Below are 14,964 nucleotides of genomic sequence, written 5' to 3' on the forward strand. Positions count from 1 at the left end.
TGGCCGGATTGGATTTGTCCTGCTTTTTGTGGACAGGACATACCTAGGCAATTTTCCACATTGTCGGGTGGATGCCAGTGTTGTAGCTGTACTGGAACAGTTTGGCTAGGGGTGCGGCTTGTTCTGGAACACAAGTCTTCAGCACTACAGCCAGGATGTTGTCGGGGCCCATAGCCTTTGCTGTATCCAGTGCATTCAGCCGTTTCTTGATATCACGTGGAGTGAATCAAATTGGCTGAAGACTGGTTTCTGTGATGGTCGGGATATCGGGAGGAGGCCGAGATGGATCATCCACTCGGCACTTCTGGCTGAAGATGGTTGCAAACACTTCAGACGTGTCTTTTGCACTCACATGCTGGACTGCACCATCATTGAGGATGGGGATGTTTGCAGAGCCTCCTCCTCCTGTTAGTTGTCCACCACCATTCACGACTGGATGTGGCAGGACTGCAGAGCTTTGATCTGATCCGTTGGTTGTGGAATCGCTTAGCTCTATCTATAGCATATTGCTTCCGCTGTTTAGCATGCATGTAGTCCTGAGTTGTAGCTTCACCAGGTTGGCACCTCATTTTTAGGTACGCCTGGTGCTGCTCCTGGCATGCTTTTCTACACTCCTCATTGAATCAGGGTTGATTCGCTGGCTTGTTGGTAATGGTAGAGTGAGGAATATGCCGGGCCATGAGGTTACAGATTGTGCTGGAATACAATTCTGCTGCTGCTGATGGCCCACAGCACCTCATGGATGCCCAGTTTTGAGCTGCTAGATCTGTTCTGAATCTATCCCATTTAGCATGGTGATCGTGCCACACAATACGTTGGATGGTGTCCTCAGTGCGAAGACGGGACTTTGTCTCCACGAGGACTGTGCAGTGGTCACTTCTACCAATACCGTCATGGACAGATACATCTGCGACAGGTAGATTGGTGAGGACGAGGTAAAGTAGGTTTTTCCCTCGTGTTGGTTCGCTCACCACCTGCCGCAGGCAGGTCACTGTAATCCTTCTCATCACCACTGCTTCTATTTGTATATTTTTGCCTCTGTGAGCACTTTGAGATGTTTTATTATAGTAAAGGCACTATACAAGTTAAAGTTTTTGTTGCTGGCTATGAGTCTGCATTTACTTGTATTTGGAATGAAACTAGAAGGGATTTAATTTTTTGTGGGGGTGGGAGAAGAGGAAAAGAGAAGAGGGGTTAAACAACAATGTTCACTTGGGAGTACGGTGACCCACAAATTCAGTGCAGTACAAGCTTAGCACTGTTATCTTGCTGCATCAGTTTAATGGTTGTTATTGAGTGTACAATACCTGCACAGGACGAGTTCCCAAGAAATTCAAGTCCATGTTCTCACCAAACAGGTATCCCTCAGGATGTGGTGTATCAAACTTCTCACCACCCATGAAGAAATGACTTGCAAAGTAATTCCCTGGAATATCAAATAGTAATCTAGTTATAAACAGTGCTATAAAAGCAGTTTTTTTAAAATATCATAAATGGAAGTGGAGATAAGCTAGTATTTAATATAATTAATGCAAATGCCAATAATATTAAAACACAAAGTTGCTTCACTTCAGAAATAATTGTATTTGAACAACATTATGATATAAATTAACACTCACTCAAAGCCCAAAAGATCGGCTGTTATGGAAACTAGGATTAAATTAATCTACAAAAAATTTTTGAGAGCGTCCATCAGACCTAAGTGTCATTTCAGACATCACACTTCAAAGTATCAAAACTATTGAAAAGTGATTTCATACTTGTTTCCTCTGAGGTGAAGCCAAAAAGCACTTTCTAATGTGCAAACATCCCTCACCAAACAGCAATTAAATCTGATTGACCTCAGTTTGTGTTTATTTGCTGCAATTAGACTTTATTGTTCGTAAAAGTGCAGACAAACTTAAATACAGTTCCACTTCACCAGAAGAATACATTGTCCATTACATGGTATAATGCTCCAGTCATAAAGCAGTGACCTGACTTACTATGAACAATGCCACAGGAGATCTGCTGGCCTTTAAAATAAAATTTCTGTCATTTACATCATGCCTGTTTATCATTGTTTCTCTTCATTTTCATCAAAGCACCCTTACCCACTAGCACATTTGTTGATTCAGTTTTTCTCCTTTCTAATTGGTTATTTTCTACTTTCATTTACCAAACATATTGTGCAAAATCTTTCTCCCCATTACAATGTTCTACCCAAAAATATACCAACTAATAAACTCTGAAGTACAGCCATGATGATGGATCCTCACCAACCCACTCCATTCTCCTATAAATGTGCAACATACAAATTTGGTTCCAACAACTCCTTTTGCCTCCTTCAACCCCTCTTTCCACATACATTACGGGGGTCGCTAAACATCCTGAACACCAGGTACATTCTTCCCTATATATCAAGAACCATACCCAGCCAGCCATCTCCCATCTTTGGAGGCTCAAAGTGACAGTCCTGACGTAAGCCAACAAAATGCAACACTTTAGCTTGTGGAATGGGAAGAGAGAGACAGAGACCAATGCTGTTTGGGGGGGGAGGGGGGTGGGAAAAGGAAAAGGGAGAGACACTGCCCCCACTCCCCCAAGACTGAAAAGGTATGGAAAGAGACAGAGACAGAGAATTTCTTGAAGAGACCTTTCAAGCACTAGGTAAGGGTGAGGGACAGAGACCTTCTTGGACACCTAGTTTGGGGGCTGGAAGAGAGAGATATAGACAGACAAAAACTGTTGCGGTAAGGGTGGGAGAGAGAGACAGAAAGTGACTGTAGTTGGGTGTGGGGGTGGGAAGAGAAAATGATAAATACTCGATACAACACAGGGAGATACACCCTTTTGTGGAAGTTCTAGAGGGAGAACCAGTAGAGCAAGTAAAAGGAAGGAGGAAGGAAGCTAGTTGAGTGAAGAGATGATAAGGAAAGAGGGAGAGAAATCCTGTTAAGGTGGAAGAGAATCTCGTGGGGATCGGGCAGAAAAGTGGAGTTGATCAGCCATGATTTGATTGAATGGTGGAGCAGGCTCGAGAGGCTATATGGCCTACTCCTGCTCCTATTTCTTATGTTCTTATGGTCCTGCTAAGCACAGGAGAAACAGCTGCTGTCAAGCTGAGCCAGCCAAGGTAATGAAATGGGACGGGGTGGGGGGGTGGAAGTCACAATTCTCAACTGTCAGCTGCCATTCCTAGTCTGAAAAATGGGAACCCGGCAGTTGAAAATTTAGGGTGGGGGGGCGGGGGGGGGGGGGGGGGGGAAATAGCGCATCCAGGCGGCCCCAGTGACACCCAAGGCCAGCCTGATAAAATCTTAAGGCAGGACAGTAAATGGGCGAGCAGCACACCTACCTATCCTACCCCATTTGTCGGAATCAGGTTGCAATTTTCAGGTACAAAAGAGCACGTGCCCATTTGTACCAGGTGCTGAGAGCCCCAATGAAAATTTTAATTTTTTCCCTTCGTGGGCCTGGATAAGCACGGGTTCCCAATTTCTCACCCTCCCACAACCAGCAAGCTGCAGCGGTGGGGTGGGGCGGGGGAGAAAGACGACGATTCTCTGGCATCTGAAGCTCGTTGGTAGCATTCAAATGAGATCAGAAACGAAAATAGCTCTAGTCTCCCCTTGCCAGTTTTGGGCAGGTGGTGTGACCACTCGGCCAACATTGCGCCTTTTTCGGGAAGAAGTTAAAGGTTGGCCTCAGGGTATCCTCCGACTCAACTGTGATCACCACTACTGGAAATCCATTTTTTTTTTAAAAATAAAAGTATACCTTGACTACGTAAGAACAACATAAGAAATAGGAGCAGGAACAGTGTATACGACCCACTGAGCCTACTCAATGACTGAATAAGATCATGGCTGATTTTCTACCTCAATTCTACTTTCCAACCCTATCCCCATATCCCTTGATTCCCTTGTAATCCAAAAATCTATCTATCTCAGTTTTGAATATACTCAGCGACGAAGCATTCACAGTACTCCAGGGTAGAGAATTCCAAAGATTCACAACCTTCTGAGTGACAAAATTTTTCCTCATCTCATTAAATGGCCAACCCCTTATCCTGAGACTGTGACCATTAGTTCTAAACTCTACAGCCAGAGAAAATAGCTTCTCAGCATCTACCCTGTCAAGCCCTCTAAGAATTATATACGTTTCAATGAGATCACCTCTTATTCTTCTAAACTCCAGAGAATATAGGCCTATTCTACTCAATCTCTCCTCATAGGACAACTCTCTTATCCCAGAAATCAACTTAGTGAACCTTCACTGCACCCCCCCTAAGGCAAGTATATCCTTCCTTCGAAAGGAGACCAAAACTGTACACAGTACTCCAGGTGTGGTCTCACCAGAGCCCTATATAATTGCAGCAAGACTTCCTTACTCTTATATTCCAAACCCCTTGCAATAAAAGCAATACCATTTGCTTTCCTAATTGCTTGCTGTACCTGCATGTTAACTTTCTATGATTCATGTACAAGGACAACCAACTCCCTCTGAATGCTAACATTTACTAGTCTCTCACCTTTAAAAAAATGTTCTGCTTTTCTATTATTCCGATCAAAGTGGATAATTTCACATTTCCCCACATTATACTCCATCTGCCGCCACCTTGTCCACTCACTTAACCTGTCTATACCCCTTCGTAGCCTCTTTGCGTCCTCCTCACAACTTACTTTCCCACCTAGCTTTGTATAGTCAGCGAACTTGGATACATTACACTCGGTCCCCTCATCCAAGTCATCGATACAGATTGTAAATAGCTGAGGCCCAAGCAGCACCCCACTAGATACAACCTGCCGACCTGAAAACGACCTGTTTATTCCTACTCTGCTTTCTGTCCATCAACCAATCCTCAATTCATGCTAATATATTACTCCCAATCCCATGAGCCCTAATTTTGGACTACTTTGCTTTCTATCTTATTGAACAATTCCATCATCTTATGGTCACTCTTCCCAAAAGGACCCCGCACAACAAGATTATTAATTAATCCCTTCTCATTGCACAATACCCAATTAGGATCGCCTGTTCCCTGGTTGGCTCCTCAACGTATTAGTTGAAAAAACCATCTCATACACACGCCAGGAATTCATCCTCCACAGTATTATTGCTAATTTGGTTTGGCCAGTCTATTTGTAGATTAAAGTCACCCATGATTACTGTGGTACCCTTGTTACATGCATCTTGAATTTCCTGTTTGATGCCATCCCCTACATTACCACCACTATTTGGAGGCCTATAGACAACTCCCACCAGTGTTTTCTGCCCCTTGGTACTTCTTAACTCCACCCAGACTGATTCTACATCTTGATTTTCTGAGCCAATATCCTCTCTCATTATTGCTCTGATTACATCCTTTACTATCAACGCCACCCCACCTCCTTTTTCTTTCTGCCTGTCCTTCCGAAATATCAAATACCCTTGGATATTCAGCTCCCAGCCTTGGTCACCCTGCAGCCATGTCTCCGTAATCGCAATTATATCGTATCCGTTTACATATATTTGCGCTGTTAATTCGTCTACCTTATTACGAATGCTTTGTGCATTCAGATACAGTGCCTTTAGATTTGTCTTTTTAACATATTTAGACATCTTAACATGTTTCTGTACTATGGCCCTATTTGTCTTATTACCATTTTTTCTTACTCTGACCCTATTTGTTGGTGCACTCTTTTGTTTGTGCGCTCTGTCCCTTCTTGACACAATCTGGTTATCCTAATCACTTTCCTGCGCTGCTTCCTTGTCTTTTCTCTTTAGCATTCTAGATTTCTCTCCACCAGGACCCTCCCCCCCCCCCATCCCCCCCCTTATTTAGTTTAAAGCCCTATCTACTTCCCTAGAACTCTGGTCCCAGCGTGGTTCAAGTGTAGTCCATCCCAACGGAACAGCTCTCTTTCCCCAGTACTGGTGCCAGTGCCCCACAAATCGAAACCCACTTCTCCCACACCAATCTTTGAGCCACTCATTCATCTCCCTAATCCTGTGCCAATTTGCTCATGGATCAGGTATTAATCCAGAAATTATTACCTTTGCGGTTCTGCTTTTTAATTTAGTCCCTAGCTACTCATACTCTCTCAGCAGAACCTTTTTCTTAGTCCTACCTATGTCGTTGGTACCTACGTGGACCACAACAACCAGATCCTCCCCCTCCCACTCCAAGTTCTTCTCCAGCCTGGAGGAGATGTTCTTAACCCTACCGTAAGAAAGTAGCTAAAGAGTTTCTGGTAGGGGATGGAACTGAAGGTCATACAGAACATGTTGATCAAATACACCGTAGGATACAATTTCTCCTGTACTGATTAGGTCTATAGTGAGGATGGAGGAGAAAAATAAAGATGAAATATCTGTGAAGGGCAGATCAGGGATGAATAATAATGAACAGATAGCCACAGTTACACTGCTCACTGGCACTGCTGTGAAGTTGGAGGAAGGACGAGTTCCACGCATGCACGGAGTGATTATACACCAGCCTTTAATCGCCAATGAGATTTTTAATAAATCAAATCAGCTGGCGGTACAGTCAGCTCTTTTCAGTCATTGAATGAAAGTACAATGGCCAGTGCTTGTTATAAAAATGTTTAAGTTACTTTTTAGATTTGCTTCACTTTAGCTGCTCATTCATATCGAGTGCACAGTTACTCATGTTAGACCACCTCTGCCAGATGGTCTACCAGTAAAACATTGAGCATAGATGTGCATACGGATACGTCCATTTCATATTGCATTTTGTCACTGCTGCAGCATCAAAGGCAATGAAGCAACAGTGCTAAAACTGTCGTCTAAAAGCAACATAAGATTATAGAAAAAAGCTACAGTCCAATGGGTGGGGGCACTGCCACAAAACGACCATCATTCTCCACTGTTATTTAAATCACAAAATAACATTCTTGTAACGGAAAATAACTGGCAGTTCAGGGACGTTCCAATATAGCTGGGAATTGATTGTAAACATTTTACACATTACTGCACAGATTTGAAAACATCTGCCGACACAAACAACAGCTGCCACATTTTTGCAGATTGTAGTGAAATTCCTCACAAAATGTCACCTGAAATGCCAGCAGTTTTTAAAAATTGAAATTTTCCATTCGTCATGGCAATGCGGACTTTGGTGAATATTCATGGCACGTGGAAAAGAAACGTACTATCGACCTTAATTTTTTTTAAAAAAATGAGTACTTTGCACAAAACAGTCCTTCAACCACGCATACACCCATTGCACACCCGCCCAATGGGTGTCATCATGTCTTGGCATTCATGAGAAAGCAAAGGAAAGGACGAATTCACACACAGGACAACAATAGCCAAGACGTGGCAGTGGTGACAAGGATTAAATTTATTTGTTCATGGGATATGCCCCTCCTGCAAGATGTGGGAAGTCATGGACACTACGAGTGTCCCTGCCGACCATGTGTGCAGGAAGTGTGTCCACCTGCAGCTACTGACCGATCGTATCTCGGAGCTGGAGCTGCGGGTGGACTCACTGTGGAGCATCCGCGATGCAGAGAAACTCGTGGATAGCACGTTTAGCGAGTTGGTCACACCGCAGGTAAAGGGAGGACAGGCAGGAAGTGAGTGGGTGACCACCAGGCAGAGTAAGAGGTGCAGGCAGGTAGTGCAGGGGTCCCCTGTGGCCATCCCCCTCCAAAACAGGTATACTGTTTTGGCCACTGTTGGGGGAGATGGCTCACCAGGGGAAGGTGGCAGCGGCCAGGTTCATGGCACCATGACTGCCTCTGCTGCACAGGAGGGCAGGAAAAAGAGTAGCAGAGCTATAGTGATAGGGCACTCGATTGTAAGGGGAATAGACAGGCGTTTCCGTGGATGCAACCGAGACTCCAGGATGGTATGTTGCCTCCCTGGTGCAAGGGTCAGGGATGTCTCAGAGCGGCTGCAGGACATTCTGGAGGGGGAGGGTGAACAGCCAGTTGTCGTGGTGCATATAGGTACCAACGATATAGGTAAAAAACTGGATGAGGTCCGACAAGCTGAATTTAGGGAGTTAGAAGTTAAACGAAAAAGTAGGACCTCAAAGGTAGTAATCTCAGGATTGCTACCAGTGCCACGGGCTAGTCAGAGTAGGAATGACAGGATAGCTAGGATGAATACGTGGCTTGAGAGATGGTGCAAGAGGGAGGGATTCAAATTCCTGGGACATTGGAACCGGTTCTTGGGGAGGTGGGACCAGGACAAATTGGACGGTCTGCATCTGGGCAGGACTGGAACCAATGTCCTAGGGGGAGTGTTTGCTAGTGCTGTTGGGGAGGGTTTAAACTAAAGTAGCAGGGGGATGGGAACCGATGCAGGAAGTCAGTGGGAAGTAAAGTGGTGACAGAAACCAAAGGCAGTAAGGGAGAGTGTACAAAACATGACCGGACAAATGGTCTGAGAAAGCACGGCAAAGACCAAGGGAAGTCTAGATTAAACTGCATTTATTTCAATGCAAGAAGTCTGATGGGCAAGGCAGATGAACTCAGGGCATGGATGGGTACATGGGACTGGGATGTTATAGCTATTACTGAAACATGGCTAAGGGAGGGGCAGGACTGGCAGCTCAATGTTCCAGGGTACAGATGCTATAGGAAAGATAGAGCAGGAGGTAAGAGAGGAGGGGGAGTTGCGTTCTTGATTAGGGAGAACATCACGGCAGTAGTGAGAGGGGATATATCCGAGGGTTCGCCCACTGAGTCCATATGGGTAGAACTGAAAAATAAGAAGGGAGAGATCACTTTGATAGGATTGTACTACAGACCCCCAAATAGTCAACGGGAAATTGAGGAGCAAATATGTAAGGAGATTACAGACAGCTGCAAGAAAAATAGGGTGGTAATAGTAGGGGACTTTAACTTTCCCAACATTGACTGGGACAGCCATAGCATTAGGGGCTTGGATGGAGAGAAATTTGTTGAGTGTATTCAGGAGGAATTTCTCATTCAGTATGTGGATAGCCCGACTAGAGAGGGGGCAAAACTTGACCTCCTCTTGGGAAATAAGGAAGGGCAGGTGACAGAAGTGTTAGTGAGGGATCACTTTGGGACCAGTGATCATAATTCCATTAATTTTAAAGATAGCTATGGAGAAGGATAGGTCTGGCCCAAAAGTTAAAATTCTAAATTGGAGAAAGGCCAATTTTGATGGTATCAGACAGGAACTTTCAGAAGTTGATTGGGAGAGTCTGTTGGCAGGCAAAGGGACGTCTGGTAAGTGGGAGGCCTTCAAAAGTGTGTTAACCAGGGTTCAGGGTAAGCACATTCCTTATGAAGTGAAGGGCAAGGCTGGTAGAAGGAGGGAACCTTGGATGACTCGGGAGATTGAGGCCCAAGTCAGAAAGAAGAAGGAGGCATATGACATGCATAGGCAGCTGGGATCAAGTGGATCCCTTGAAGAGTATAGAGATTGCCAGAGTAGAGTTAAGAGAGAAATCAGGAGGGCAAAAAGGGGACATGAGATTGCTTTGGCAGATAAGGCAAAGGAGAATCCAAAGAGCTTCTACAAATACATAAAGGCCAAAAGAGTAACTAGGGAGAGAGTAGGGCCTCTTAAGGATCAACAAGATCATCTATGGGCAGAACCACAAGAGATGGGTGAGATCCTAAATGAATATTTCGCATCGGTATTTACGGTTGAGAAAGGCATGGATGTTACGGAACTTGGGGAAATAAATAGTGATGTCTTGAGGAGTGTACATATTACAGAGAGGGAGGTGCTGGAAGTCTTAACGCGCATCAAGGTAGATATATCTCCGGGACCTGATGAAATGTATCCCAGGACGTTATGGGAGGTTAGGGAGGAAATTGCGGGTCCCCTAGCAGAGATATTTGAATCATCCACCGCTGCAGGTGAGGTGCCTGAAGATTGGAGGGTAGCAAATGTTGTGCCTTTGTTTAAGAAGGGAGGCAGGGAAAAGCCTGGGAACTACAGACCGGTGAGCCTGACATCTGTAGTGGGTAAGTTGTTAGAGGGTATTCTGAGAGACAGGATCTATGGGCATTTGGAGAGGCAGGGACTGATTAGGAACAGTCAGCATGGTTTTGTGAGAGGAAAATCATGTCTCACAAATTTGATTGAGTTTTTTGAAGGGGTAACCAAGAAGATAGATGAGGGCTGTGCAGTAGACGTGGTCTACATGGACTTTAGCAAAGCCTTTGACAAGGTACCGCATGGTAGGTTGTTACATAAGGTTAGATCTCACGGGATCCAAGGTGAGGTAGCCAATTGGATACAAAATTGGATTGACGGCAGAAGACAGAGGGTGGTTGTAGAGCGTTGTTTTTCAAACTGGAGGCCTGTGACCAGCGGTGTGCCTCAGGGATCGGTGCTGGGTCCGCTGTTATTTGTTATTTATATTAATGATTTGGATGAGAATTTAGGAGGCATGGTTAGTAAGTTTGCAGATGACACCAAGATTGGTGGCATTGTGGACAGTGAAGGTGGTTATCTAGGATTGCAACGGGACCTTGATAAATTGGGCCAGTGGGCCGATGAATGGCAGATGGAGTTTAATTTAGATAAATGTGAGGTGATGCATTTTGGTAGATCGAATCGGGCCAGGACCTACTCCGTTAATGGTAGGGCATTGGGGAGAGTTATAGAACAAAGAGATCTAGGAGTACAGGTTCATAGCTCCTTGAAAGTGGAGTCACAGGTGGATACAGGCCCTTCGGCCCAACATGTCCATGTCGCCCAGTTTATACCACTACGCTAGTCCCAGTTGCCTGCACTTGGCCCATATCCCTCTATACCCATCTTACCCATGTAACTGTCCAACTGTGGTGAAGAAGGCATTCAGCATGCTTGGTTTCATTGGTCAGAACATTGAATGCAGGAGTTGGGATGTCTTGTTGAAGTTGTACAAGACATTAGTAAGGCCACACTTGGAATACTGTGTACAGTTCTGGTCACCCTATTATAGAAAGGATATTATTAAACTAGAAAGAGTGCAGAAAAGATTTACTAGGATGCTACCAGGACTTGATGGTTTGACTTATAGGGAGAGGTTGGATAGACGGAGACTTTTTTCCCTGGAGAGTAGGAGGTTTAGGGGTGATCTTATAGAAGTCTATAAAATAATGAGGGGCATAGATAAGGTAGATAGTCAAAATCTTTTCCCAAAGGTAGGGGAGTCTATAACGAGGGGGCATAGATTGAAGGTGAGAGAGGAGAGATACAAAAGGGTCCAGAGGGGAAATTTTTTCACTCAAAGGGTGGTGAGTGTCTGGAACAAGCTGCCAGAGGCAGTAGTAGAGACGGGTACAATTTTGTCTTTTAAAAAGCATTTGGACAGTTACATGGGTAAGATGGGTATAGAGGGATATGGGCCAAGTGCAGGCAACTGGGACTAGCGTAGTGGTATAAACTGGGCGACATGGACATGTTGGGCCGAAGGGCCTGTTTCCATGTTGTAAACTTCTATGATTCTATGTGGGCGTCGCTGGCAAGGCCAGCATTTATTGCCCATCCCTAATTGCCCTTGAGAAGGTGGTGATGAGCCGCCTTCTTGAACCGAGTGAATCGAATTGGCTGAAGACAGGCTTCTGTAATGGTGCGGATATCGGGAGGAGGCAGAGATGGACCATCCACTCGGCACTTCTGGCTGAAGATGGTTGCAAACGCTTCAGACATGTCTTTTGCACTCACGTGCTGGGCTCTGCCATCATTGAGGATGGGGGTGTTTATGGAGCCTCCTCCTCCTCCCGTTAGTTGTTTAAGTGTCCACCACCATTCACGACTGGATGGTGCAGGACTGCAGAGCTTTGATCTGATCCGTTGGTTGTGGAATCGCTTCGCTCTGTCTATAGCATGTTGCTTCCGCTGTTTAGCATGCATGTAGTCCTGAGTTGTAGCTTCACCAGGTTGGCACCTCATTTTTAGGTACCCCTGGTGCGGCTTCTGGCATGCTTTTCTACACTCTTCATTGAATCAGGGTTGATCCCCTGGCTTGATGGTAATGGTAGAGTGTGGAATATGCCAGGCCATGAGGTTACAGATTGTGCTGGAGTACAATTCTGCTGCTGCTGATGGCCCACTGCGCCTCCTGGATACCCAGTTTTGAGCTGCTAGATCTGTTCTGAATCTATTCCATTTAGCACGGTGGTGGTGCCACACAATGGATGGTGTCCTCAAGTGTGAAGACAGGACTCCGTCTCCACAAGGACTGTGCGGTGGTCACTCCTACCAATATGTCATGGACAGATATATCTGCGACATGTAGATTGGTGCAGACGAGGTCAAATAGGTTTTTCCCTTGTGTTGGTTCGCTCACCAACTGCCGCAGGCCCAGTCTCGGCCTCGGCCAAGCTTCAGGTCGGTAGTGGTGCTGCCGAGCCACTCTTGGTGATGGACATTGAAGTACCCCACCCAGACTACATTCTGCGTCCTTGCTACTCTCAGTGCTTCCACCAAGTGGTGCTCAAATGGAGGAGGACTGATTCATCAGCTGAGGGAGGGCGGTAGGTGGTAATCAGCAGGAGGTTTCCTGGCCCATGTTTGGCCTGATGCCATTAGATTTCATGGGGTCCGAGGTCAATGTTGAGGACTCCATGGGCCACTCCCTCCTGACTGTATACCACTGTACCGCCACCTCTGGTGAGTCTTTCCTGCCGGTGGGACAGGACATACCCAGGGATGGTGATGGAAGAGTCTGGGACGTTGGCTGAAAGGTATGATTCTGTGAGTATGGCTATGTCAGGCTGTTGCTTGACTAGCCTGTGGGACAGCTCTCCCAATTTTGGCACAAGTCCCCAGATGTTAGTGAGGAGGACTTTGCAGAGTCGACTGGGCTTGGTTTGCCTTTATCGTATCTGGTGCCTAGTGGTCTGATGTCGGGTGGTCCATCCGATTTTATTCTTATTGTGACTTTCTGTAGCGAGATTGTACAACTGAGTGGCTTGCTAGGCCATTTCAGAGGGCAATTAAGAATCAACCACATTGTTATGGGTCTGCAGTCACATATAGGCCAGACCGGTAAAGGACATCAGTGAACCAGATGGGTTTTTACGACAATCCGGTAGTTTCATGGCTAGTTTTTTTTTAAATTCCAGATTTCATTTAATTAATTGAATTTAAATTTCCCAGCTGCCATGGCTAGATTTGAACTCATGACTCAAACGGCCATCGGGAGAGGAGGCCGCATTGTGGGTACTGGTTGGGGGTGGGGGGAATGGGCGAGACATGGGAGTGTTTTGAGTGGAGTCCCCACTTACACGTCTCCATTCGCCATTATCCCTCTCCCGGGCCAGGGCAACATCACTCCCACCACTCTGCTGGACAACAGCTTGGTGAACAAATGTGCCACGTTGTAAGGCCATGGATTAAGTAGCTGTCAGCCTGTTTAAGGCGGCAAACACGTTGGCATCCAGAGTCTCCATGGCCATTGACATGGCCTGCATGGACTCATTTAAGATCCATGCTTAAAGCTCAATGGAGGCTGCCACCCTCCCCATCACAGACTTACCCGCGCCAACAATCCATTAGCGATGGAGTTGGACTCCTCCATCCTCTCCGCTATTGTGGAGAGTGCGTGTGGCACGTTTTCCAATATCTCGTAAAGGTGCAGTTGTACCTCCATCATTCTCCTTCTTAATGACAGCCCCCTTGGTTCAGCATCCATGTCCAATTGAGCAGAGCTTGGAGATGAATGCGCCCTTTGACACTGACTCTCCATAGCTGCCCCTGCCACCAGTGTATAATCGTGCTCACTTGTGATTGGTGAATCACCAGATGACAACCCAACTGTCTAACAGGACCCACTGAAGTACAATTATCTGCGCTGGTGCATGGCAGTATGTCCTGTGACGGTGCACCTTCAGAAGGAATGAGATCCTCTGAGGAATCACTTACTTCCATTTCGACAGATTCTTCTTGAAGGTGTGAAGGCCCTGGAAGAGAACAGAGACCGACATTAATTACGTATCAGAAAAGTGACACTCTTTCCAATGACCATATTGAGGGCTGGAACAGTTCAACCATTGATAAAATCAATTCAACATGTATGTGAAAGATGTTCAAGTTCTGTCATCAGCCATCTGCAGGTTGCCAGTCTCTCCATCTCTGATGGACAGGCACGCAACAGTCCCACTTACTTCCATTGCCGCCACCTCCTCCTCCACATCTGTCAACGCCACTATTTGCAGTGGACCACCTCCAGTTCTAGCTCTCCCTTGCATTTTACACTCCCTTCTCCTACAAGAGGACAAACAACAGACCTGTGAGTGACTGAAGGTGACGTCTTCACCTACGAATGTATTGCTTTCGATGAGGCTGACCATGAAAGAGATACATCAGGAGGTGACTATCAGACAGATACATCACCTTACATCAGAATTGGGGTGAATGGCAATGGTGGATGAGTAAATGGGCAGTTGAAGGATAGTCGGCGCTGAAACTTGTGAGGAGTTATGTGATGGAGTAGGCGGGCCGCGGCGTTGACATTGAACAACTAGAATGAAGGTGAATCAGCAAATGTACTCATTTTTCCTGACCTGGTTAGGTCATTAAAACACTTCCTGTACTGCATCCAAGGCCCGGACACAGTGCGCCTGCTGCTCACCTCCTCTGCCACCTCCAGCCATGCCTTCTTGGTGGCAGAAGCGGGATTCTTCCTCCTATCAGCTGGGTACAGCACATCCCTCCTGCTTCGCACACCAGCCAGTAGAACCACAAGGGATGAATCAGTGAACCTCGTAGAATAGAATGAATCAGAGAATTGTTACAGCCCAGGAGGCCCATCGAGCCTGGTTGCTGCCTTTGATCTAAGCTGTTCCATCTCTATGTTTCCTCCTTTCTCCTTCAAAATCCATTTTGCATTGGCCCTTTAAATAGTGGAATTCAGATCACGTCGTGCGGTTGCGCAGTACACCTGCTGCGCAGCTTGGAGACACGAAACCTGGAAGTAAAATTAAGCACCTTCAATTGAGGTGCGATCGTTCAATCCGGCATGCTCAAATTATTTCCGGGTTTCCCACGCGATTATTT

General features: G+C 46.0%; 1 protein-coding gene across 4 annotated transcripts in view; it reads right to left on the reverse strand.

Annotated features, from left to right (window-relative positions):
• LOC137340590 (E3 ubiquitin-protein ligase MGRN1-like) overlaps positions 1 to 14,964 on the reverse strand; it is a 186,157-nt gene that overhangs the window by 149,008 nt on the left and 22,185 nt on the right. For all 4 annotated transcript variants that reach the window (XM_068003141.1, XM_068003142.1, XM_068003140.1 and 1 more), the window contains exon 2: positions 1,308 to 1,426. In XM_068003141.1, coding sequence (XP_067859242.1) covers positions 1,308 to 1,426 — 119 coding nt within the window. The remainder of the gene's footprint in view (positions 1 to 1,307; positions 1,427 to 14,964) is intronic.

This window comes from Heptranchias perlo, chromosome 22, assembly GCF_035084215.1.
Source record: "Heptranchias perlo isolate sHepPer1 chromosome 22, sHepPer1.hap1, whole genome shotgun sequence".
Lineage (NCBI taxonomy): Eukaryota > Metazoa > Chordata > Chondrichthyes > Hexanchiformes > Hexanchidae > Heptranchias > Heptranchias perlo.